At 42.7% G+C, this 25,220-nt stretch overlaps 3 protein-coding genes across 3 annotated transcripts; 1 reads left to right on the forward strand and 2 right to left on the reverse strand. All coding sequences in view use genetic code 11, as the record gives it.

Annotated features, from left to right (window-relative positions):
• Positions 1–857: 857 nt before the first annotated feature.
• EGR_01822 (Nicotinate-nucleotide pyrophosphorylase [carboxylating]) lies at positions 858–3,036 on the reverse strand (the record flags this gene model as incomplete). The annotated part of the gene is made up of 5 exons (XM_024491071.1): positions 858–907; positions 1,895–2,129; positions 2,168–2,483; positions 2,520–2,727; positions 2,904–3,036. 5 exons carry the CDS (start codon positions 3,034–3,036, stop codon positions 858–860), a joined length of 942 nt encoding a protein of 313 aa, XP_024354527.1.
• A 645-nt stretch (positions 3,037–3,681) lies between these two features.
• Positions 3,682–4,327, forward strand: EGR_01823 (DNA-directed RNA polymerases I, II, and III subunit RPABC2; the record flags this gene model as incomplete). The annotated part of the gene is made up of 2 exons (XM_024491072.1): positions 3,682–3,769; positions 4,005–4,327. The coding sequence occupies 2 exons, from the start codon at positions 3,682–3,684 to the stop codon at positions 4,325–4,327; spliced, it is 411 nt and encodes a 136-aa protein (XP_024354528.1).
• Positions 4,328–4,947: 620 nt separating this feature from the next.
• Positions 4,948–24,857, reverse strand: EGR_01824 (SLIT-ROBO Rho GTPase-activating protein 3; the record flags this gene model as incomplete). The annotated part of the gene is made up of 16 exons (XM_024491073.1): positions 4,948–5,553; positions 5,632–6,173; positions 7,142–7,486; positions 9,020–9,105; positions 9,379–9,813; positions 9,957–10,062; positions 10,423–10,641; positions 10,922–11,438; positions 11,693–12,109; positions 12,687–12,809; positions 13,736–14,050; positions 14,101–14,229; positions 14,773–15,000; positions 16,322–16,666; positions 17,446–17,611; positions 24,433–24,857. The coding sequence occupies 16 exons, from the start codon at positions 24,855–24,857 to the stop codon at positions 4,948–4,950; spliced, it is 5,004 nt and encodes a 1,667-aa protein (XP_024354529.1).
• Positions 24,858–25,220: the final 363 nt, after the last annotated feature.

Consider the following 25,220-nt stretch of genomic DNA (forward strand, 5'->3'; position numbering starts at 1 on the left):
ACTTAAAGTACCAAAATTTGAGAGTAGAAAATCAAATTTGATCAGCAGCTAAAATGGGTGAAAGCGTGACTTTCTACTTATTTTGAGAAAGAAAGCATGAACGCTGCAGGAAACGAAATTAGCTGTTCAACTTGTGGCCTTGTGTATTTAACTGTAAAAAGTCCACCATAACCGCAAGGGAAGTCATTATATGCATGCAATGGTAAGACGTAATCCATGATTCGATTGGGCTAAATCGTAGTAAATGAACGCTAAGACGATTCCAACCGAACACTGACCCAATGAACAACTTTAAGCTAAAGGCTCCAGTAATGGAAAAGTGGCTAAATTCGTTTTACATATTAGGCAAATCACATTGGATGTGCTTATAACGTATTTAAAAAAATGAATGCATCAGTATCGATCCCTCGAAGTTAAAAAAATTATCCAAATGCTAGTGAACAAGTGAATGCTGCAATTCTTAGTGTTAGGAGTATGAATCTCCCTCCCTGTTTATTACAGGATAATTTTCCCCTGAATCGTCAAGTAAATTCGTCCATACAACTGCCCAAAAAGGAAATAACTAAATGTTACATCTAGTTTGCAAGCATCGAATATTTATCTATCTCAGATGGAATGGTCAAACGACCCAATTAAAATTGGTCACATAGTATCGACCAAAGAATAGAATCACATTAATAAATCACTATCCATTAAAGCATTATACTGAGCATGGCTTAGATTGTTTTTAAGACACAAGTCACATATCAATTAGAGGAGCAATGACTGCGCCACTCCAAAAGGCAGGGTTTATAATAACTGATGCTAAATCAGGTTTACCATACGCATCCCTGCTTTTCTTAATGATCTGGTAATAATCATGATTCCAATTTTAATAGCAGTGCGCACTTGCGCACCCAGAAGGCTACTGAAAGTAGGAAAAGTATTGACCATACAATCGTACCTAAGCAGTATGAAAAAGGAAACGAGCATTAAGAGTCATTCAAGGGAAGGCTCTCTCGAGATAAGGTCAATTAAAAACATTCATTTGAAAAAGCATAAATATCACACATGAGAAGTGACGCACTATGCGGGTGATTTAAACCAGGTCTTTAATGCATGGGGATGGTATTGATTCCAAACAATCTGACCAATGTTTGTAACTACTATAAAAACCACCATCGAAAGTGCTCAACTCCACGAAGCTTATATGAAAACTCACAGGTTTAATGGCACTGCCTAAAAGATAAGAAAGTATTATAGAAATAACGGGGAAATCGTACGTGACTGTTACCGGTGAACGCGAAGAGGAAATTAGAAATTCCATGATATACAAGTATTTCGGGAAAATTTGATGGAAAAAGATCTTTTAGGACCAGCAATTAAAAAGAGTACCGTGATGCTAATATGAAAGCTATTAATCGAACGCCGCTGTTTTAGCTTTGTGACACTTGCTCTACTTAATTCGGCAAATATGCCTCCTATAAGTGCGGTGATATTAGTTCCCTTGCTAATAGGAACGATGACTAGTTTTTTTACAACCAAAAATAGTCAACAGGTGAAAGAAATACTGAAATCAATTGCACAATGCATTTTCGAAGACATCGTCTCCAGCATTGGAATGGGCAAATAAGCCCGCAGAGTTTAACTAAATTCCGCAAAAAGTATTTAGTACTTAGTCCAACAGTTCCGTCTTAAAGAATGTTTCTGAGGTCATGTCGTGGTCAAATTGAGCACTTTAGTGGGTTCAGAGGTAGAAGAGGAAAGGGTTCAGATGTTCGAGGATGGGAAATAAACCTAGGACTACGATTGAGCGACTATTGGGAAAATAATTTATCATACAGACGAAGTTTGTAGCAAATGAAAGGAATGGAGAAACAAGAAAGCGCTGGGTGCCAAGTGTTAAACAACTTACCGATTGTTCGCTTTTGTGACCCAACGTGCAGAGATGTACTTGGGGTTAAGCTGCCCGTCTCATAGCTTAAAATAAAGTCAAGAACCGGATATCCACTGAACATCTTCCTCGTCGTTAAGGCGTCGACGTTTGGCACCAGGAATTGGCGCAAAGTTGTTTCATCGAAATTCCCCGATGCTTCAATGATTAGAGACGAATAAACTGATTTCAATGCAGCCGAGAAACTCCCCAACTCCTAAAAAAAACATCAACGCTAGTGCCAAAATAGCCCACCTTCACAGTCAAACTCTCGAACCTAACAGAAGAAGCTCCGGCTTCAGCCGCCGCCTTTGCCTCATCCAAGCTTCCGCATTCAACAGTAATATGCGTGTTCTTGCCAGCTTTGGCCTTAATGGCAGATATTGCATTCACAACGCCACCAGCCGCCTCAACATGTGACATAGGTAAGAGAACCGATGATAAGTTTCTCGAGCTTGGAACACCAGCAACAAACATAGCGTATTCCTCAACAAGAGCGAAGCCCGGAGTGTGTGTAAAGGGAGACACAAGTTCTCCTCCCCATGAGGAATCAGCTAACAACCGCTTAAGTCTATCGAATGGTAGGCCCAGATGGATTTGCCCTTACCTTGAAGCAAATGTTGCGATACCTGAGGCACGCGATAGAATGTTTTTTATCAAAAGCTCGCTATGAACTAAATCAGCAGTAGCCCCTGTCATCGACGCAACCCTCACGCTTCCATTAGGCAGCATTTCTCCTTCTTTTACATGCCACTCAATCGCACAACCAAGATGCTCAGCCAGGGCGTCCAGGAACGGAACACCAGCCAACACCCCTAGTGAAGACATATGTATAGCCTTTCGGCATGACAAAGGCATAATCTGCTAGAATAACTGCAAAGACTAAGCGAGAACACAGCTATAAAAACAATAACGAAAGGCTCCAAAGTGATTCCGGAGCAAATGACTTTAGTATCAGGAAAATAGTCGCCAAACTATCAATCTAACGAACCCGACGTTTTCATTGTAATAACGAGTACAGTTTTTGAAGATTCTAGATCATATCCTGGCAAACTATACGAAGATTCCTCAGAGAGCCAAGAAGAGACCAGAAGCTTGGCCGAACGACGACTAACACTATGCATCACCCGAAGACAGTCAATGGAATATGGCAAGCAAAAAGTTGTACATTTAAACAAAATTGCATTTCTAGCCTATGTATCATAGGGTTGCCAAAAAGGTCCTAAAAAAGGATGGATGAAGTAGTCCACAGAAGCAAATTCTTACACGTCTTCTAGTCTTTGGCTTAAGTTACTCTGAAGCATATTTATAGATATTATAAGGTTTATTTTGAAGTCCAAAACTTCCCAATATCAAGCCGTTCTTACTGCAAAAGACTTAGGTCTTTTCTAGAATTGTAAAAAGACACACAGTCCGGTAAATCTCTTCACTAATATGTAGGGGGCTGGAGGGATGAAGTTAACTGTGCACACGTTACAATACGTATCATACCATGCCTACTTGAAGGATGGTTAAGAGTCACTCTAATTACATTGGATATCTGCAAACGTATGCCAATCAAGATAATACAACTAGCATTAATTTGGATCAGAAAAACAAATAAAGGTACTTGAAAATATATGGACTAGGCACTGTTGCAGTTTATGGGTTGTTAACAGACTAAATTTCACTGCTGTTCTACGTTAGTTACTTTGTTTGATACATTCTATCTGGGCATGCCTCGTAATTTTCCGCCTCTTTGTGAAGGCCATTCTGACCGCCTTAGAGTCATGGCTGAAGAATACGAAGGTGCGGATTTTGAGTCTGAAGAGGAGGCCTTTGAGGAAGTAATTGAAGAGGAGGCTGAAACAAATGCAGGTTCGTGCAGCATTTGATCTCGTAACTTGTTTCAAATGGCATTACAGAAGTTTTTTAACTTTTTAAGTGACCAAAGCTATATCAAGCGGCCCTCAACTTTCCTTGAATTATTCTATGCTAAGTATTGCTTCATAGTTCATTTTTACCCTTGAATTAAAGTCGTTCTCTGCATGTGCGTATTTCCATTGGCTTAATTTACCAATCGACCCCATGGTTGACGCTTTGGGTGATTTAGATAATGTCACTTACGTAACTTCGGGTGAACCACCACGAACCCAACCTGGGATGAGCATGCCACCAGCTGGCCCAGTAGAAAAGAGTAAGCGCATTACCACACCCTATCTGACCAAGTACGAACGGGCTCGAGTGTTGGGTGCTCGCGCCCTCCAGCTTTCCATGTCCGCCCCAGTCATGGTTGAGTTGAGTGGGGAACGTGATCCCCTCAAAATTGCCGAGAAGGAACTACGTGCTAACAAAATTCCCATTATTATCAGGCGCTATTTGCCCGACGGGAGTTTTGAAGACTGGAATCTGGATGAGCTGATTCTCGTGGACTAAGCAACTCCAATTTGGTATCCTGTATAAAACTACGACCCAATTTCCCCAGTAAAGATTCATTGTTTCGAGACCCTCTTTGCATTTCTATTAGTTGTCTTTGGTCAGTCGAGCCAAGGCTCATTACAACGCTCCTTGGCGTAGACACGCATCAATAAGTAACGCGGCTCGAGACCGTTTGGTTAAGTTGATTACTCACATTTTGCCAGATGGGACCCCGCGAACGGGCATCAGTCTGCTTGTTTAGCCTAGCAGTTGGCATTTGAAAGTCGCTGTTACCAAGTAAAACGCGCTCCCATCCCAGCAGCAAATAATACAGGTTACTTTGTCGTCTGCTTTCATGCTCTTTTAAGAAGTGTAATTCAATTGAAATTATGCATATATTTGAGTAATTCGGCATAAAAAAGGGAGAGAGGAACCGTGGGTTGGAGGAAGAGAAGTGTGGAGACCCGCTTATCGGGCAGTAGTAGTTTACAAGAGTTGGCCACGTCGGAAAGAATTTATAACTTGCCTTCAGCAGTGGCACGCAAGGATATAGTGATGGTTTTAGTTGAAGTGGGTGGTTAAAGTGCGGGCTAATAGCCATTAAGATGCCGCTTCCCTGTACGTGCATGCGCGTCAGCTTACGTCTTCTTCACCCAACTGGGACGAGCTGAGGTACTACTTGTGGAACTGCCGATATTGGTGGAGGCCTCGAAGGCTGCGACGCGAGCCGCTATCGACCCGCGCTTGATTGGAACCGGTGAGTCAGTGGCGCTGGTGGTTGTCACGTTCTCCTTCTCCACACTTTTGTTCTTACTCACAAAGGACTTGCTCATCACACCATCCCTACCCTCTTCCTCTGTCTGAGAAATTAATTTCCTTGTGGACCACCATGTAGCGGGGGTAGCGACTGGTTTAGGCGCGGACTCGGACCAGCCGAGGTCATTGCTGAGCGAAGCGGACGTAATCAGTGGCCTCGATGGCTCTGCAAAGTGGGCCAATTGCGTGCTCACTCGCTTGCGAACTGTGCCGCCCGCCTGTTCAGCAAAGGTGTCCGCAGCATTCTTGCCAGGTCCTGAGGAATCTTCCTCCTTCGAACTGCTGGGAGTGCGACCCCAGTTCGGCGGCTGTGGACGATCCGGAAGTCCAAGAACGAGATCGGGAGTGTGTTTGGCCGCGGAGAGAAGGCGAATTTTCTGCTCCAATTCACGCGATTGATCCTCCAGGCTTGCCATGCTATGCATCACCTAGGTATTACAGACTTTTAGCACTGATTTCTTTAAATCAAATAGTTAATATTCAATGTGCGTGAGGGAATTGCACACCTCGGCAAGAGCAGAATCAACGTGAATGAGAGATCCATTGCTGGTTGAAAAGGGCTCGGTGGCTTCGGCACCCTCGGCGGTGGAAGATCTCAGTGAGGGTTTAATATTGGCGAGTCTATCCTCCGGCAGAGTCTCCAAACCAGGCGCTGTCGAGGTGGCTGGAGTGGCGGAAGTAGAGGAGGTGGGCGCTTCTGACCACGAACATCGGTTGCCAGCTCGCCTTTGGGGTGATACAGGGGGTGGAGAGTTGCTCATTGATCGAGTTATGAGGGAGGGAAAGGAAGAGGTGGAGGCCGACTCCTGTTCATCACTGACTTCGTTTTCATCCGTTAAAGTGTGTCTTTTGGTATCATCAATCTTTTTATCCTCATCAGCAGAGTCTTTTCTGTCCATTTCGAGAGAAGTCTCCACGTCATCATTGCCGAACTCGATTTTGCAAACGGTGGGCGAAGTCACACTTCGAGATTCGGCTGATGTGGACGATGCCCCATGAGTAGCGCCTTTGTGGAAATCAGGTGTAGTGACTGTGGGGGAGGATGTGGCTGAAAGCGGAAAAATCCGGGGTAGAGGGCGTTCTGAGAACCACACTAGCCCTCTGAGAATCATACAAATGACTCCCTGACCTTGTCTCGAAACATGTGATCGATAGTAGATTCGATAAAGGATCAACAAGTTTGCTTAAATCAGATATTTTCATGGTAAATAAGGTCTTCGTTAAGCTCAACGTCTGGATTTGTTGATTTTGACGTTGTTAAAATTCGAAACCACACCCACCCGACACGAACTAGCTGAAGAGGTTCATGACTGCATATTGTTTTCAACATAAATGAAAAATTCCCGTACCGCGGAATCTTACCAAATCAAGCTGTGGTCTCTTCAATGTGAACAGCAAATATTCAACGCTAGCGTTTGATTTAAGCACCGGAGTAACTGCTTGTAATGAAGGTAAAATCAAAGTTACCAAAGAATAAGTAGAGGAGTTTATCATTTTGGTTCACCAACTTGTTAAAAGCCCAATGTAATATCCCGCTTGAATAAATTTAGGGTAAAACCAAACCAAAAACATCCCAAGTGACATTTTAGGAACTCCGAGAATTTAGTCCACGTTCCCAACAAATCGTTAAACCCAAGATTCGGGTTAATTCTCTGGGACAAATAAATTCGCCATACGATAAACTCGCGGCACCTCTGAATGATTACTGGATAACACCGTAAGGGTGTGAACAAGAATTCAGTCAATATTTTAAAGAGACTAAGTGCATGCGAATTATAAACCTAAGCTGTTAGTGGACATTAAAATGTCAGAACCATTGGTAAGTTAACAGAAGTGATAATCCGAAAATGGAGGGAATGGTTACCTGAATTGCAGAAACCCGGTCGACATGTTAGGCTAATCGCATGTTTGGATTGCGCAAATGAAGCCAAACTTTTATCACAAACAGTAGGAAGTTTTCAGAGTTAGTTGGATTAACGCTAAGATGAGTAGACCTGCCTAAGGTGAGGGAGTGACGCAGCGGCTTCTTCGGCGGTGAAGAAGCAGCAGGGGCGGTGATGAGGGTGGACGTGGAGAGGGGAGGAGCATCGTCGTCAACGCCGCCGGTACTCTCGTCGGTGGTGGTAGGATCGCGGGCGGGGATGGATGGGGGTGTGGTACCCTCGACCAACAGCTTCACGTAGAGATGCGGCACGAGGTAGCGCGGTCCGTCAGACTCTGCAGCCGCCTGCCCCTCCCACCAGTGCTCGTTGAGGCGACGGTAAAGCAAGAGCTCTGAGCCTCGCTGGAAAGAGAGCTCGCGAGCGCTGGCGCCCACGAAACTCGCCAACGCGGTTGCGTGCAGCGGATGCGAATCATCATCTGCAATCAACGCAGTTCGGTGCATTCGACCACTGCCTCCTACGTACTACGATTATCAATACAGCAGCTTTGCATTCGAAAGTCGAGTCATACGCGTATTTATGTATTTCGGATCAACCAAGCTCACGTGTATTACCGAAAGACACCTATAAGCTCTACAGAATACCCTGGAAGATTGCACTTTTTCGTTATTTGTTAATAAAATGCAAGTAGAAAGGATGGAAGATCGTATTTAAGTGTGTGCTATACGGGAGAACATCTGGTGAGACCATGATCAAGTTACATTCACTTAATAATTCACATTATTCGTCCAAAAGTGCAATCGAAAACTTTTTGATCAGGTTTCAAAGATTCGCTAAGTACAAAAAGGATTCGACAAAAACGTACACTTCTATGCAAATCGAACTTAAGTATTGGGTGTTAAAGTTAGCATGATTTTTGTTGATTATCATGGTATCATCTTATGATTAAAGAAAAGTGCGACTCCCGTGTAATTAGATGAGGACATCGAGCAGTTGTAATGAATGACCTACCGTTTGTCAAATGCAGACCCCTCGTGATTTCCCGTCCTAGTCTGATGCCTGTAATGTCTGAATTTTAAACAGAACTGAACGATCATACTAGGAGAGACCAAAATAATGATTGTGGCTATGTTGTTAAATTATGCGCATTGGTGGCATGCAAAGCAATCAGGGCTATCGCAGGCGAAATAACAAATGGGAATATCCATATACACTGCAATGACTTTTGGATGAAGCGTTTAAACCACTCCCTGTTTAAAATTGTTTTTTTTTTCAGTAACAATAAAGTAATTTTTATCAGTTAGATAATGTATTCAGAGATCTATTGAATAAAGTAGCACGACTAACGGCTTTAGCATCACCCACCAATCGATTAAATTCAAAGTGAGGCGTAGCAAACAGGTTGGTTTTATTTCAAATTTCAGCTTACCTAAACCAAAAATGGAGAGGATTAAAGTGGATTTCACATGCACACTTTGAAGTACGTGTACGCACACCCGCGTGCATCAAGTGAGATGCGCGCACCCAAATCACGCGCACAATCAAAGTTAGGTCTTTCATGTGAGGGAGGATTATGTATACAATCGGGGTCCAGAGGAAGGGGTGGTAGAGGGGGTTAGCCTGCCCGGGAGGTGCGGGTGGCGATAGGATCAAGCAGATGATTTAGTTAAGTGCCACACATACAAATAAGGGAATAGAGACATGGCTCGTTCCTCTAAAGGGGGGACTGTTGGGATTGCGGTAGGGTAGAAGCGACAGTTTACGTAATCTCGTCTTTCATAGACCAAAGGGTGAGCATTAAAAATTATTGCGATAAAAAGAGAGCGAATTAAGGGGAAAGAAAGAGGGGAGGAAAAGAAAAGAAGTTGACATTAGGTATTCGTTGTGAATAAAATAAGACTGCCACGCATGACACAATTAAAACGTCCCATTCTTGCCTTCCTTTAGGCTACTAATTTCGCATATAGTTTAAAGTAATGGCGCATAATTATGAGCCCCAAATTCGATTTACCTTCAGCGTCCGAGTCTAATTCGTCGTCGTTATCATCATCAAGTTCATCGTCGAGTGACAGTCGATCCGTCGAAGAAACGAAGCCCCTAAATACATGGGAAGCAAGTAAGATGGGACCTGGTCGTACTGAAAAAAAAAGCAAATGCATAAAAATCCAGATCACACTCTTGGCAGAGCGCTTGTATTTGTACAAATCATGGCAAAAGACATCAAAAATAAAAAATTAGCGCTATTTTGAAACCTATATGGAGTTGGGGAAAATACCTAAAAGCTCGATTAATAAACCTGTTAAATCAAATCCATGTTATAGGAAGAAAATTAAATAAAAGAGCTTCTTCACACTGTTACTATTAACTTACGTATGTTTGCCACTGGAGCTGTAGGACGTACCCACAGTGGCAGCTACCCCGGAAGTGTTGGTTCCCGGTACATAGGGGCTACGTTGAGAACCACTATCGAGAGGCTCTTGGCCCGTTATTGCTGTCGCAGTTGCAGTGGAGGCGGTAGCCTGACGGCGCAGACTGCAAACCTTCTTGACAGCCTCACTAGCAATGGCGCGCGGCAGCACTGGAGGGACCGCGGAGGCGTAGGCGGCGAACTTCTCGTAGTACGCACCAGGCACTGTGGGGTCGAAGATGCGCCGGTGGTGGTTGATACACAGCTTAACCACGTCGTTCACGTTGGACTGGAACTCCACCTGATCGATGTCCGGCGGTGCTGGCATCAGGGTCGGTCCAAAACAGATTGCCAGGTTGTAGGGATCCATCATGTTCTCATCAGAGTACTCTGCGAGGCTACAAAAACAACCAATCACATACAGAAAACAGGACTCCAAATTCGCTGCGTTTTAGCGGCCGTTAGTGACAGTGCATAAAGCTTTGTTTGAATTCGCATCATTTTCAAAATGAATGCATGAGGAGGCTGGAGGGCTACTTACTGATTAAGGAATGCAAAAAGGTAGCGCATGACGATAAATACAGAATGCGAAAGACCGCAAGAAATTATCGATGCAAGGCGATCCACACACTCCTCGCAATCGCGTTCTAAGGAAGAAAAAGGTGTTGTAAGGGGATCGTGTTTGTTCATTAAAAAGTGCATGTAAAACAGTGTTATTAACTGGATTTTTTCAGCGGATGCTTACAGAAATTAGCAAGGAAACAAGGAATTTTTGTGAATTTTCATAGCGGCTATGATATAAATATCGATTCAAAATTACCAAACGCGTGTGTATTTAACTTGCTTAATTTTTAGAGGTAAATAACTACTGAGAACCAAGTAATTCACAAAATACCCCCAAAGCATATCCAAAATGCGGCACCATATTGGCAACATCCACGAATTAAAAATACATGATCTCAAGCATTAGCTAGCATACATATACGAACGAGGGAAAATTAGCTTACTTTCTCGAACAGTTTTGACGAGTTCCATGAATATTTCTTTGGGGAATGGTGGCTCTCCCAGCTCGCGGAAGTAGAGCTTCAACAGCCCAGCAGTCGAATTGATGTTGCGTGCGTCAGAGAGGCCGACCAGAGGGTCCTCGCCATACTCGAAGGCCTCCTTGAAGTTGGTGATCTCCGCCTGGCTGCCGGGAACTCGAAACACACCCTGGTGGTGCATACCTTCAAAATATCGTACCGGTCAAACGCCGCCTACTACAACGCGATCGCAGTTGACTAAAGAGTACGTGCTCTAAACCGATCATTTTTTTAATGTAAAACTGTTACTGGATTTTCAAAGAAGCGCATCACAGTGAGAGACGATGACAATATTATTTCCAAAAAGTTGCGCGATTCCAGAAGAATCACTTGAATTCACCCATTAGAGGTAATTGATCGATTACGAATGAGTGGATGAATTACACAGCACTTAAATTAGCCTCAGTAACAATTTAAAACTTACCGTAGAGGTTGATGACACGAATGCAAGAGAGCATTACACGGGGAATCTGTTCGCCCGTCTTCGTGACGTATTCGTCAATAGTGCCACCGAAGAGTTTGGGCCGACCAACGTTGGGCACCTGGAGGACACGGCGAGTGGCCAATTTCACGAGAGCGGCTGGCTGCACCGCAGTGGCTGCAGCAGAACCTGGAATAGAGGTGGAGGGAGGCGTAGTGGCGGGCGGTGGAGGCGGCGGTGCCCAAAACGGTGTTTCCGGACCTGTCTCACTCGATGGTGTGGATGCAGCCACCGTCAGGTTTGCATCACCACCGCCACTACCAGGGGTCGCGGAGAGGGAGGGTGAACACCGCAGCTGCACCGACGGCGATAACGAAAGGGGGGGATGGCGGGACGGAGGCCCCTTCGTGGACGTTGGCGATGCTGCTGACCGGTGGTTTGCTAGAGCACGCTCGATCTCTGCTAGCTTTGCTTGCATCACAACACAACGATGCATTTCTTGTGTGTATGCGGAGAACCGCTACAAAGCGGAATCGATATGAATTACTTGGAATCTCGGATAGCCAGTTTAGAGAAACTCAAAATAAATTGATTCAATTAGTTTGGTAAGCCTCATCAAAGCTTTAAGCTACATGATTAGTTGATCAAGACTAATTCATCACGCGCATTCGGTTTGAACTACGAGGAGTAATATGATCATTAGACCGTTGCAACAGTCACAAAATCTTGCTGATTTTGTGATAGTCGACAACGTGTCATATTTATAGCCTGTACGATGTCAACTGTGTCCACCTCCATATAGATGCGCTCCTCTCGGATTCGCTGTTCCCGGTAAGCGTTGCGCATGGTCAAGTAGAGCCCGGGTTGAATCTCAGTGCCGGAGGAGCCCACGGAAGCCTCAGAGCCCATCTCCTCTGGTGGCAGAGAGGAGGAGAGCGGGGTATTTCCACCACCGCCAAAGCCACCACCGCTTCCAAACCCACTGCCCTTGTTGAGCGAGGTGTAGGAGGCTGCAGCAGCAGGTCCACCAGCATTTGTGGCAGGACTGGGAGGAACGGGCCTCCCGGACTCACCGTTCACCGGACTGACTGATTGGCGGCGCCGACGCCTGCCCGACAGCGTGGGGTCCGCGAACAACTCGGAAACGTCGTAGTCATTCTGATTGATCAGCACCAACAATTTCTTCTCGATCTTAAGAAAATGGGTAACGTAAATCAACCAATCTTACTGAATCATATCCAATATGGCGCGCGTGATTTTAAGTCAATGGGTTCCACAAGCTTTGACACCTTTGCGTGAGCTCAGCGAAATACGATTTATTTACTGATCATCAAGAGAGGCGAGATTAACAAAACCACTTTAGCTGTACCAAAAGGTAGAAAATTAGCTGCAATTTCAGGTAAAACACTTGATACAAACCGAGTGTCACTGTATCTATGCCCGTGATAGTAATATTAAATGAAATGCGCGTACGTGGGATATTTATATGCGGAATATTCCAGTTACATTTACATAGTTAATCAACACAGCAATGTAACTATGGAATGCCACATACGATAAATATAATAAACATTTACTTAAATAATAATTAGTACCCATAGGTTTTAAGAAAACCTCTGGTGTAATGAATAGAATGGAGTAAATCACATTAAACCGGAAATATGTTTCAGTGAGTGGTTAACCCTAGAATATGAACTGCCTAGGCAAGAAGTTGAGCTTAAAAAGTTCCCGAAACCCCTAGCATCGAGGAAGCGGTTCATTAGCTTACGTCTTGCAGATTATTCCAGGCCTCTTCTGTTGAAGCCTTTAGCTGATCGAGGTTGGCCCGCAGATCAGCAGCGGTTGCGGCTAAACTGTTGCGGAGTGGAGGGACAGCAATCACGTCTGACTCCTTAAAGGGTGAACATAGAAGTACTTTAGCATTATTAAAGGTTGTAAAAAACATTCTACATTTACATAGAGGACACCTAACATGCATACATAAAGTTTGTGCAAGTGCCTCAGAACTGAAATGGTTTAATCCGTCCATTATATTCTAGTGATTCATGCAACGCATCAAAGGTCCCTTGAGCCATCAAAATAAGTAAAAGGTCTAAAAATAACTCTTCCTGTTTCAAGATTACCATGGGGATTAGTGAGTTGCCATGTAAACTGAATGAATCAGAAATCTTATTTAGTAATCATTAATACTATAAAGCCTCCGAATGGATTAAACAGGAGTTCCCTTATCCCAAACCGTGAAAAATGCCTCTGAATTTTCACCAACTTGAGTAGCATTCATAGATTCCGTCACAAAGTTCGATTCCACTCATAGTTGAGGGTACTGAACTTTAACTGACGGATTTGTCATTCTAAACACCGCCATAATTCTGGTTCACTTCCAAATAAAGGAAAGAAACGGTTCTACGTACTTAAACAATTCGAGTAACAAATTCCTAGGAAAAACCAAGTTTTTCGTAAAAACAATAGCTTCGTCAGTACTCGTGGTAGCTATCTTAGCAATAAAAGCACTGCAACTTTGATAACGAAATTCGAAGTGGGCAAAGATTCCCATAGGACATTTGCCTTTCTGCAATAACTAAGTGTCTGAAGGAGGCAGACTTTAACCAGGAGATTATAAAGATTCCACAAGCAAAATGCTTAGCGAAGCAAAGCCGTAGGAAGTGACGATGGACTCTGATGAATAATAAGGGTTTCCTATTAACAAAAACCGCGTAAATCTGATGTACAGGCCTTGCCTGATATCCTAAGTGGATGGTTCCTAAGCGCCGACTATCAGAGAGTGTTAAAGGTCAGACAAACAGACTGGGAACTTACACAGTCGTCCTTGAAGGGGAGGAAAGAGAAGGCGGGTGGTCGGGAGAAAGCGACCTCATTACGTCGTAGGAAGGTGGCCTTGTCGGCGCGCCAGTCGAGTGCAGTGATGTTGCGGTTGATCATCTCGCCCACAGAGCCGTGGTAGTTCTTCACTGACTCTTCACAACTCAGATGCATCATTGCTGCGCGCGCCAGGCTGTTATGCAGGCCACAACTCATGCACTGGGTGGTGGAAAAGGGATGAGCCTGAATAAGCTTACTTCTTGCTTCCCAGTCTACACACACGCCAGAAACCATAGACCATATGTTTCTCATCTGAACAGGAAGGATTTGCAGGAGCATTGAAACTGTGCAAGGTAACTCACGTCGAAAATATCGGAAACCTCGTCAGTGAAGTAGCGGTGAATGCTTTGATTGGCAGCAGAGAGCTGGATGAGATACTCGTTGCGCGCATGATTGGTTGCCAGAATTGTGTTCTCGTAAGCCTGGTATTTCTGTAAGCACACACAAATGCTCTAGTTGAAAAATGCAAGAACCCATATTCCATTTGCGTAAGAAAATAGGCATGGGAAACACGCGTACAAGGGTCCATCCAATTGACTTTACATGATTTCCACATCATTATGACTGGTTCTAATAGAAAAGAGACCGTTAACCCGTGCATCTTCACACCAATTAGGTGTCCCATGACGCGAAGTCAAAATTCTGATGAAATTTTACGGAGCAGAAATAACGCTAAATACTAGTTATTTCAAATTGATGACCCACCGCAGCCATTTGAACTCCCGCACCAAGGTAGAGCAATATCACTGCGCTCCAAAACTTAACAATGATTATAGCCAATCATTACACCAGTGACGAAATAACTAAGCAGTACAATTTGCTGAGAGTTTAATATCAGCAAACAACAAAACGACATTGAAATTTCCTGTGCACTTTTCAATACATATAAGAATAAACTTTATTTTCACTGTTTCGTATCTTTCCTTGTTGAACAGAGCACAAGAAAGAGGGTAGTGTGGAGCAAAACGACGCACTTGATTGTAGTCAGCCTGAGCACGCCGGAATTTCTGACTCTTCTCCGGCTCCTTCTTTTTCGACTGGATGTAATCGAGTACGGCGGTGAGCTTTTCCTCACTGCGCTTGCAAATGCGGTCGGAGTCCAGTTGAGTGCTCTGGCGCTGGCCGTACTCTCGCTGGTCGGATTGCAGCTTGGAGATGTTGGCGAACACCTTCTCCTGGCAGTGCACCATCATCTCCCTACACTGCACGCACAGACACAAACGTCTTTATATGCATATTAAAAGAAAGACCTCATTCCAGGCCTAAGCCGGCCAAAAGTTCTCATTCCAAAAATAGGTCTCGCATCATTGCAAACCTAACCGAGGTTTCAACATCTGGTCAAATGTCGGTAAGCTGAATTAGTTTCATACTATACCCGTACCTGTGATGTCAATTTCAATACTTAAATAAAATTATTATTTCGTTCAAGTACCACTGCGAAAATTAAGATGATTTATGATTAATAACTGTCGTTTTACTTAAATTTACCTTACTAGAAAGGAGAAAATGATCTTAACAAAAACGTAGGAAGCTAAATTTAGCCACGTGATGCGAAGGCAAATCACTTACAGACCCTGTACACCTTCCAAAGAATTAAGATGTCTGAACTGGTTATTATTAGGTGGCTTTCCTTTAGAGAGTTGGGTAATTTTTTTTACTAAAAACATAAAGTGTTATTACCCCTGAAATAGGGGGGAATATTGGGACAGTGAGAATGTTTACTATGGCTGGGAAAGTATGTGGATTGTGTATGACACAACTTCCAACCAACTGCAAAATAACGTTATATCGCCCCTTCGGTAAAGTGGAGAACGCAAATGAGATGGCCGATTCATCTGATTTCTAAAAGAATCATTACTGACACTTTCGACAAACCTTAAGTAGTTACAGATCAACTGACGTCACAAAACATTTAAACGTTACTTTATTGAGTAGTTTTCATCGTCAAGACCGTTGATGGTTTAGGAGAAACAATAAAACTCCAACACCCCACTTGTTGCAAGTGGACCCAAATTGACTTTCAGTGTTCAAAAAATGGTGTCAAGTACGTTTTATAGTTCTGCAGGGTGTGTGACTCATATTCGCTGACGCAACAAGTTCAAGATACTTCATCAAAACGCTTGCTTTATTCATTAAAAGGATAATTTAATAGGAACGTGCTTGTAATCAAGGTGTAAATTGCAACAAAGCCTTTAGTCCCGATATTTCGCACGCTAAGTTCATAGCACAAATACAAATTGCCTCAAAATACAATTAAGATGGACTGCATAATCCTTCAATCCTTTTCGTCTGGATAGAATCTACACAGTAGAACATCTGGATACACTAATCATCGAACATGTGGGGCAATAAAAAGGGAATTCACGAAGTCCCTCCTCTCTAAAGTACAATGACGTGCGCACATTCCATTTTACTAACAGTGCCATTTGAGCTCCATCATTTGAAATGGGATGATTTCTGTTAACTGCACTACAGGAACCCGAGTGTGAAAGAGGAAACCAAAGTCGCTGATGAAAACGGTACCCTATCCGCTGGGCAAAACAGATTTGGAAATCCACCGATTTGGGTACATGTGCATGATGCAAATGTGGCCAGCTGTGCATCTGGGTCATGGCTAAAACTTGCGGCACCACCAAATATTGGCAACCATCGCTCAGATCGCTGCTTGCGCTTGCAAACCCGGTGCCAATCGTTCAACCACATGGGGTCGAAATGCTCGCCTCGAACATTCTCATTGTCTGTACTCAACGATTGCACAACTAACACGCGTGTTTGTGGTGGCGCTGCGCTATTCGTACGACCGATCCGCATGCTTGCGACCTCAGAGGTGCAAGCATTCCGAAACCCATGCAAGAACTTGAGGTGCCACTTTGAGAGAGAGTCAAGCGTGGTGCAGCCCCGTATTGTGACCTGAGTTTAGGCTAGTACTTTTATGGGGTTTTGCGTAGAACACATGCATGGATGCGTGTGTAGCATAGCGTGGAAATTGGGTCACAGAGTAAAAACGAAAAAATAAGGGCGAATGATGCACCTGCAATACTGCCCCTAAGCCAAGCTGAGAGTAAGACTGAGGAACCAAATCTGGTATAGCAAGCGAGACGATGAACCTGCTCATGTTTCCACCATTCCGAGTAGGTAGCTGATTCAACTGAGGGATAAGTAAAGTGAAAAGGAACATGGGGGTCGGTGAATTTGCCAATGCTTTTTAGGATTTTGATAGCCCATGACTCATCTCGGTTTAGAAATTCAACGTCTTTTTTGGGGGGGGGGGATTTCTAAAGAAGATAACCCAAAGAAAATCACAACTGACAAGTTAAAATATCCCAGCGTCGTTCCAACCGTGAAAGATCCACAAGTGGAGTTTACTAAGCAGTACCGTGAGTTTCAAATCAAATAAAGTAGGTCGACTACTGAGCAGAACGCTATTTCCCACAGGCGATTCAATTGATACTCAAGCTGATGCTAAGAAATGTATAAGCAATTGCATGACTGCAAATTTGGGCGAAATATTGTTGCACTAACTTGTACACACGCGGTCTTTCAAGTACCAGTGCTGCTATTAAGACACTGAGTTTAGAGTAGTAGGTCCCAACTTCTGTCAGAATGACTTAACTCCAAGAATGAAATGATCAACAAAATCGATGTACTTGTTTATGTAGACGATTCGCGTCCTCGTCCATATCAGTAAAACGCTGGACCATATGCTTGCCAAAGATCTCCGAGAGGGTGGCATGGACATCAGAGAGATGGAGGGTTGTTCCCAGCAAGGTATTCCATAGTGTTGTGGTGGTGTAGTTTGCCCAATTTGGCCGTCTAAAAGTGAAACAGCAAGGTTAACACTGAGGCGACCTCAAGGTAAATCGTTTCATATTTCTCGGCGTAGAATCTACTATCCTGAGATTAATCACAATGCGCAGAAATAGGCTTCCAAAAATTGGTTAGTTGACTATTAGGATTTAGGTGAATCGGCAGCGATCATAAATCTTCTCGAATGGGAAAAATGACCTCAAAGTGTGACAACGGAATCCAATGTCAAATACGATAGAAATTGATGAAAAAAGCATAAATTATAAAATCCAAGTGCCCCATTGTCGAAACACAGACAGGAAAAGGATGATGCGATGGGGCTGGTGGATAAAATTGTTTACGGAAAGTGTTTCAAAAATATAAAAAACGACTTGGTCCAAATAGGTACCCCAAGGGAAGCTTTTAATTCCAGTTTTAATAAAAGAAGTGGAGTTCGCTATTCTGGAGGTGCAAAGAGAAAGCACAACGAATAGCTGAGTTACTAATTCTAGGTAAAAAAGAACGCTTGGAATACTTTTTCATTCAGAAAGGTAAACAAAAGTGTGCGCACACGCCCAACCGGAAGGGGGAAAAATGCGCCTCCAGCAAATTAGTCACAAGGGGACAATTGTAAAGGTGGGAGATTCAAAAAGAGACATAGAAACCCTTTCCGTCGCTTAATATAACTTCACAGAAGTTGAAGGGACGATCGCACCGCAGAAGACAGTCGATGCAGGGGCCACTGGAGGGGTGAAATCGCGGCCAAGTGTGACCATGGTAAACCAACACATCGGTTGATGAGACAACTATCCACTCAATTGTATTTGCGCGTAAATATTCGCCATGAATAATTACCTTCAATGGTCTCTAGTGCGGGCCCTCAATTATTCATTACGCGTTCTAGAGCAAATGACTGTGCAAAGGCCCCTTCGTGGCGGAGCAACATAGTAGCAGTTGCCAGGGTATTGCGATTCTACTTAACCGATAAGCTGACGGTGTTCGTGGGTAAATAAAGCGGATTTAAATTATACACTGATAAGTCTTCAGCTTTAACCAAGCAATAGAAACACGATCAGCAGTTTTTACAAAGGAGTGCAATACTGAAAGACCATTAATTAAGCTTGCAGCTAATTTCTTGGACTTGGTAAAGGTTTGTTAGCTACAACAAAAATGTAGCATTCACACTATTTTCAGTATAATTGTTTCGCTTTCATCTGAAGGGCGTGGACATCTTTAAGGCTTGAAACAAGCAAGTAGAGATATCTGCCGAATTAATAACCGATGGTGACCAACACACAAACGAATTATCACACAGATGCTACAGACTAGTGAAAGATCAAGTTGGCACGTTCGCGAGGTAATGTTTACCATCATTCACTCATATAGTTGGTTCATCCGATTGGAGCTTGTATGGAAGATAGGAACACAAAAAATAATGAAGTGAAAACAGATTTTATCAGGAAAGTCTTAAGTAAACCCTTTACCATTCCAAAAATGACAAAACGGTAACCAAGAAAACGTTGAATAGCTGCAAAACAACTGCACATTGCCGATTCCACGCAAAGTAATCATCCATCCAAAGACATTCTAGTAGTTATCGTAATCTTCTCGAATGCAGGTTTAGTGTCCCAATTTCTAAATGTCTATTCCAAGAATTCGGTAACGCTAAGGTGTGCTGTTTCAGTAAAAAATAAGCAACTTGGAATTATTTGAATTTGAGTCTTTGGCAATCTATCAACCAAATAAGCCCTATTGTCGTGTACACTACATGCGATATGCCAGGTGCTCCTATCGTTATCTAGTTCCACCATAGATTGCGGCATCAAAGTGATGTATAAATGAGCCTATCATGGTAATGCTTTAAGATGAGCTTACAATTCTTTGGATTACTTGGATTGCACTCACCTGAGGGGTACTCAATCCGTTTTGACAACAATAGTAGGCGCAAAAATCCAGACTTAATTGGCAAGGCTCATCAGACTAGTGTAAGGAGTTAAATCTAGCGCATACACGGTCACCTTGGGCTGTCAAAGTGCATTAAGAGTTTAACAGGCAATTAAGGTCGTCGAATAGGAAATTTAGGCCTATTTAATCGAAATTTTCTTGCAGGAAAATCTCCAGTAACACCTCCCAACGCAAATCTCTTAAAGTTATCATCTTAACTAATATTTCACTACAAGTTTTAAAAATAAAGTCACACGGCCGTTTAAAGAAGCTATCAAGTGGACGTTTGCCTGCTTTAAAAGTCTACTAGCATGGGTACCACCGATGAACAATTGAACAAGATGACACTTGAGCGCGTTTAAATCTTACCTATAAGTGGCTTCGACAAAATTGACCGGGATTCTTATGTCATTACTAAAAGAAATAATGTTATTTTTGACAGCAAAACTACGGCACGTAAGGTGTCGCTTACAGCGATCGGCTGTTTACTGGAGCACGACTGCAGGCAGTGCATAGCAGATCAGTTTTGGCACCACATAACCTCAAGCACTTTTAAACACCTAAATTACGCGCAAAACTGGACTTCTACAAAAAAAAATTATCTGTCCATTTTAATGAGATCAAATAGAACTCAAATTCAAATTAAAAACCTATATTCTTTTGAGAAATGATGACCTATTATAAAGCATAAATACAATTTAGAGGAGTATACCGATTCGTCTATTCATATAAAATGCAATGATTAGCATGGCTGAAATTCGTTCAGTCACATTTAAACGTAAAATCCAAAAAGGCTTTAATAAGGTTGAGGAATATGGCGTCCTCCCTGCTGTGGATGGTTCATTATTCGTCCCACACTTGGACGAAGACTCACGCATCAAGAACCAATCATGTGCGAAAGTAGTTAGGCGCCTATCGGGCATCACCTTGGCCAAAAACTTTGGCTTCCAAAATTTATCCAAAAGTTTGCTTATGGCTAGGTTAGAATGTCAATGTCTCCGCAGAATTTTGTCATGCAGAAATGTATTTTACTACAAACACAAGCAAGCTTCTACACAAAATTTCTAAGTGGACGAATCATGAACGTAATGAAACGGCTACTTATGGACAGCATCACTCAGAAGTTCTACACGTACGATCAAGCAATGAGAGTAATGTCTTTGTACACAAGTCCACACATTTGCCTCCACCATTTCAGATTGAGTTAAGAAAATAATCAAGAAGTGAAAGATTTAGAATCGCTTGAGCAATGCTTAAGAAGTAAATGGAAAATTCTGACGCAGGGATTTTCGACTGCTCGCGCGAACATATCAGTTACATCTTTGGTGCAAGCGAGGAATCATTTCATCCTAACTTAATTGCCTTTCATTATTAGTAAATTAAAACGAAAATACATCACCAAAACATCGAAGGACCGAAAGACATCGTGTTCATCTTCGCAAACTTTCTCAAAAGAGAAATGAAGATGGCAAATAAATAATAGACATCAATTAGACAACCAGGCACTTCTCCAACATTAGGTGACTCCAGAGTAGTAAACACCAAATAAAACTTCGAAGTAAATGAAATTGCATAAAGATTATGAAATGCATAGTATCCCTAGCCAGATTGATGAGGTGAATTCACTGCGGGGCACTTCATGGTGAAGGGACGAGAAATGAGAATACCATGACATCCTGAGAGGAAAAAGTCTAATAAGTCTCGACAAAAATACCTCTCCCATCAGTGCTCCAAGCCTGGATTTCGGTCAAATCTAGGCACGTTTATAAGAGAAAAGTGAAGGCATCAAAAGCCGTTTAAACAGCTATGACTTTCATAATTATGCGACCAACAGAGTTGTGTTCCGATTACCTTGTCATCGTTCATAAGGCACTGGCACCATTTTAAGTAAAAAATAGCAACTTTATCTTGATGAGTCTTTTAAAACCATGTATTTTATTATTGGTGGGGACATAAAGAGGGTGATTCAGCATTAAATGTCGAGGAACAACTAAGAAAGACGCACTGGGTGCATAAAAAAGTTGGTCTTAAGCTCAAAACTTCTCATCAATGAGGAATTTTAAGAAAAGATTGGCTCATGAAGTGCAAAAAAAGCGTCTAATTGAATTGGAATTTAAGAGCTTTGAGAGAATAAAAGTCAACATCAAAGTTAATACTTTGTAGAGCTTAAAGTTCGAGATGTATCACAAAACAAAAGAAATCAAAAATAATCTTAATTTAGCAGAATGGAAGTTCAAAAAGCCAAACACACCAAAGTGCTCCCACCGACAGGTACTGGTCGTCATCACCCCCACGACTGCCACCACTAGCACCGTTAACCCAGCTCGACCTGCATTTCTGTGGGTAAGGTCGCAACTACATGAGTTTTGAGGTCATCAGCCGTAAGACATTCCCACCGCTCCTGCTTCACTCCCCTGCTGGTAAACTCACTGACACGCTGGCGCTTTTTAGGCTGCCTACATAACCACTTTCTTGGATAGCCATCAAATCCTGAGACAAGCCAGTAAGCGGCAAATATGCATCCCCTCCTGCATGCCTAAAGGGATTACTTTCGTGATCACAATAAGTCCTGTGACGGATGCGTTAAATGTACATCACAACACCCTACAACTCTGAATGCTCATTAAAGTAGGAGATAGAAAATGAGGTCATTTAGTGCATACAAAACACTACTGAGAAACTTCTGTCATACTGTAACTTAAGAATGTAAAAGGATAACATACTTCCGCACTTCCTATATAACCACTAGCCCTTTGTAGTGTGGAAACAGCACAGAAAAAGCCGCCAATAGTTCCATCCAAACGCAGTCATAAATTACACCTTAGGGGTAATCAAATTCGCAAAAAAGATCGCACAAATGTACAAAATATCGCACATGCTTTTACAAAAAATGTTAAACAAAATAAAGCTAAATGAACAGCATTCCTCTGAATGAAAAGTATTTTCACCAAGACACATAGCTTCCCTAACTACAAGGACATCTTGATCATTTGCCAGAGCGCCGGGCTTGAGCTCACCGAAGGTAAAGGAACCCATAGACTACGTAAGAGCATTGCCGGTTTCTATGCTAACAGCGACACATAAGAATTACGCGTAGAAGCTCCATGAATTATGCATGAGCACCATTGTAGCACAATAATTCAGTGTAACATAAAGAAAGTAGATAATGGTTTAGTAATACCTCATTAACGGGTAACATAAGATTCGATTGTTGAAATAAAATTTAGCCCTTTCCAAGGAGCACCAACAATTGTATTAAAGCTGCTGCAGAAGGGAAACAACGGCACTGACTTTGATTCTGTTAATTAACCTTCGCGCGCACCTAGCTACCACACCACAGCGATTTGCCAAACGCGTTACTAGCGATGAAGTCTAAAGTAGGCGAAAATGGAGTAAAACCGATCATTAATGTGAAGAGAGATACTTAGCCTCGTCAAATTGTAGGGAATACTCATGGACCATTGGGCCAGTCTGTGGGAGTCTGTGAAATATACCAAAAAACAAAATGACTACTAAAGAGTATGTTAAAAGAAACTGGATCAGCTGCTGGGATCATGGAATTCCTGCATGAAGTGGGAAGACAGAACAAAGAGGCCGTCTCGTCACAAGTGAAAATGGCCCGATGTTAGGACCTGAGTGTGCTGTTCGCGCCCATACATAAGTCTTTACTAAAACATGTACATCACGGCTTGCACAGAGTGAATAAACTAAATGATTGAATTTGACGTGCATGACTTATCTACGAAGTGGCACTGACCAAAAAAGTAGTGGACAAGTAGAGGGTAAAAAAGGAAGATCGCATTCTTTTTACTCATGTCACTTAGAACTATTCGTGAGTCGTATAATTAAGCTGCAGTGTTGAATGGAATATTCAAGAAATGGACATCACTTTGCTAGAAGACAATGCGAGAAAATATCACATTTGAAATAAGCGTTTGGTTGTGCATAATTTCTAATGGCGGGAAATTTCTTAAGAACACCATAGAATAATGGATAAATAGGATTGCTCGTTTCATATTTTTTTTAAGTCAAACCAAAAACTCATACCCAATAAGAACTGCTATGAGTGGGCTAATTTATTCCTTATTTGATGTCAGGATCGTGCAAAGAGTCGCCTTCAAAAAAGCGTAAGCAGTGGCTAATTGGAAAAAATAGCTATTAATTTCAATTTTTGGAAAAGTGAATGAAGGTTAAATGCTATGACAAGATGAAACCTAAGAATAAAAGTGCTACTCCATTTGCTCTTTCGCAAATGATAATTCTTCCTAAAATATTTTTTAACTTTGGAATGGTATAGACCGAATTTTCAACCGTTTATGGGCAAAAAACGGTTGATGTCATTTGAACAGAGCAATAAAGCGGTAAAATATTTAAGCCAATGAAATTGAACGAAAACGAAACGAAACCTTCCCATCTGATGAAAGTCGAATGTGAGTAAATGGTTAATATCAGACTTGGTAGAGATAAATTACAGAAATAACATCACCACTCTAACAATTGACTTGCGGAAACTTGGCTCTTCTCTAGTCCTAAGCTCATTTCTAAAAATACACCCAAAATTCATTGCTAACTGTGAAGAATCAGCAGCCAAAACAACCGGAAATGCAAAGGCTCGCCAAAAGGATCAACCACCTCGCCAGTTATAGTAACCACGCACCTGTGTCGAGTTATAACCCTCGCAGTAATAATACGCGCCAAGCAGAGGCAATCAAACCCGCACATTTACCTCAAACAGCCATAAATGTTTGAGAAACAACGTAGTATGGTTGATCTAACACCGACCAACTGATGAAGCATCTTGTCAATCCCGTGTTGTGCTTTCTCTACGAAGGCAGGCAATCCAAAGCTGCGAAGAGGCAAGGATGAGTGCGCACAAAGAAATTAAAGCGGAAGAAGGAACTCACTTTCCAGTTTCATTAGAGTGCTTATGTTTGAGGGAGTTTACGAGCTTGGCTAGTGCATCGGAGTAATCCTGTTCAACGAGAGCCCGGCGACGATAAAATTCGTGAAGCTCCGACAACACAGTGACGTCGAGATCGAGCTTTGCGTCGAGGCATTTGAGCTGCTCGGAGAATTGGGCCCGCAGCTCTGCAAGGGCATGCGAGGTGAGCGGTTGCAGAGGGGCGGGTGATATAGGGGCGACGGTGGCGAAAGATGAGAAGGCAAAAGAGGGGGAAACGGGTGAGGAGGAAGTGGAGCTGTGCTTTCCCCTGGCTATGGTGCTCAGTCTGCCCCCCGTGACAACGTAGTCATCAGGCCACTTCTTCCTACGCAACGAGAACCTCCGAATAAAACAACCGGCACCAAAATTGGAATTGGGACTATGCATCTTGTGCCATTCTGTGTGTGCGTGTAGATGGGCGTGTGAATGTATTTGCAATTCTCGTTGAGGTGCGTGTGTGATCCACCCGATCAGCTGTTTCACCGTGTGAGCCCACACGCGACTCTAGGTGGAGGCACCCAATGATGTTCAGCAATGCAAGGCTACCAACCAGCGGTGCTGACGTAGCATCTGTCATGCGCACATTAACAAGTGACGTAATCGGGGGAATGTGATTGGCTTAAGTTGAAAGTATTAAAACAACCATAATGGATAAATAGATCCATACCTAACAAGCTAAAATGTGAAAGTAAGTCACCATTGTATCACCTGGTAATAACAATATGGTGTCTCAATTGTAAAGTTATAAAG

Source organism: Echinococcus granulosus (assembly GCF_000524195.1).
Source record: "Echinococcus granulosus chromosome Unknown EG_S00007, whole genome shotgun sequence".
In the NCBI taxonomy this organism is placed as follows: Eukaryota; Metazoa; Platyhelminthes; class Cestoda; order Cyclophyllidea; family Taeniidae; genus Echinococcus; species Echinococcus granulosus.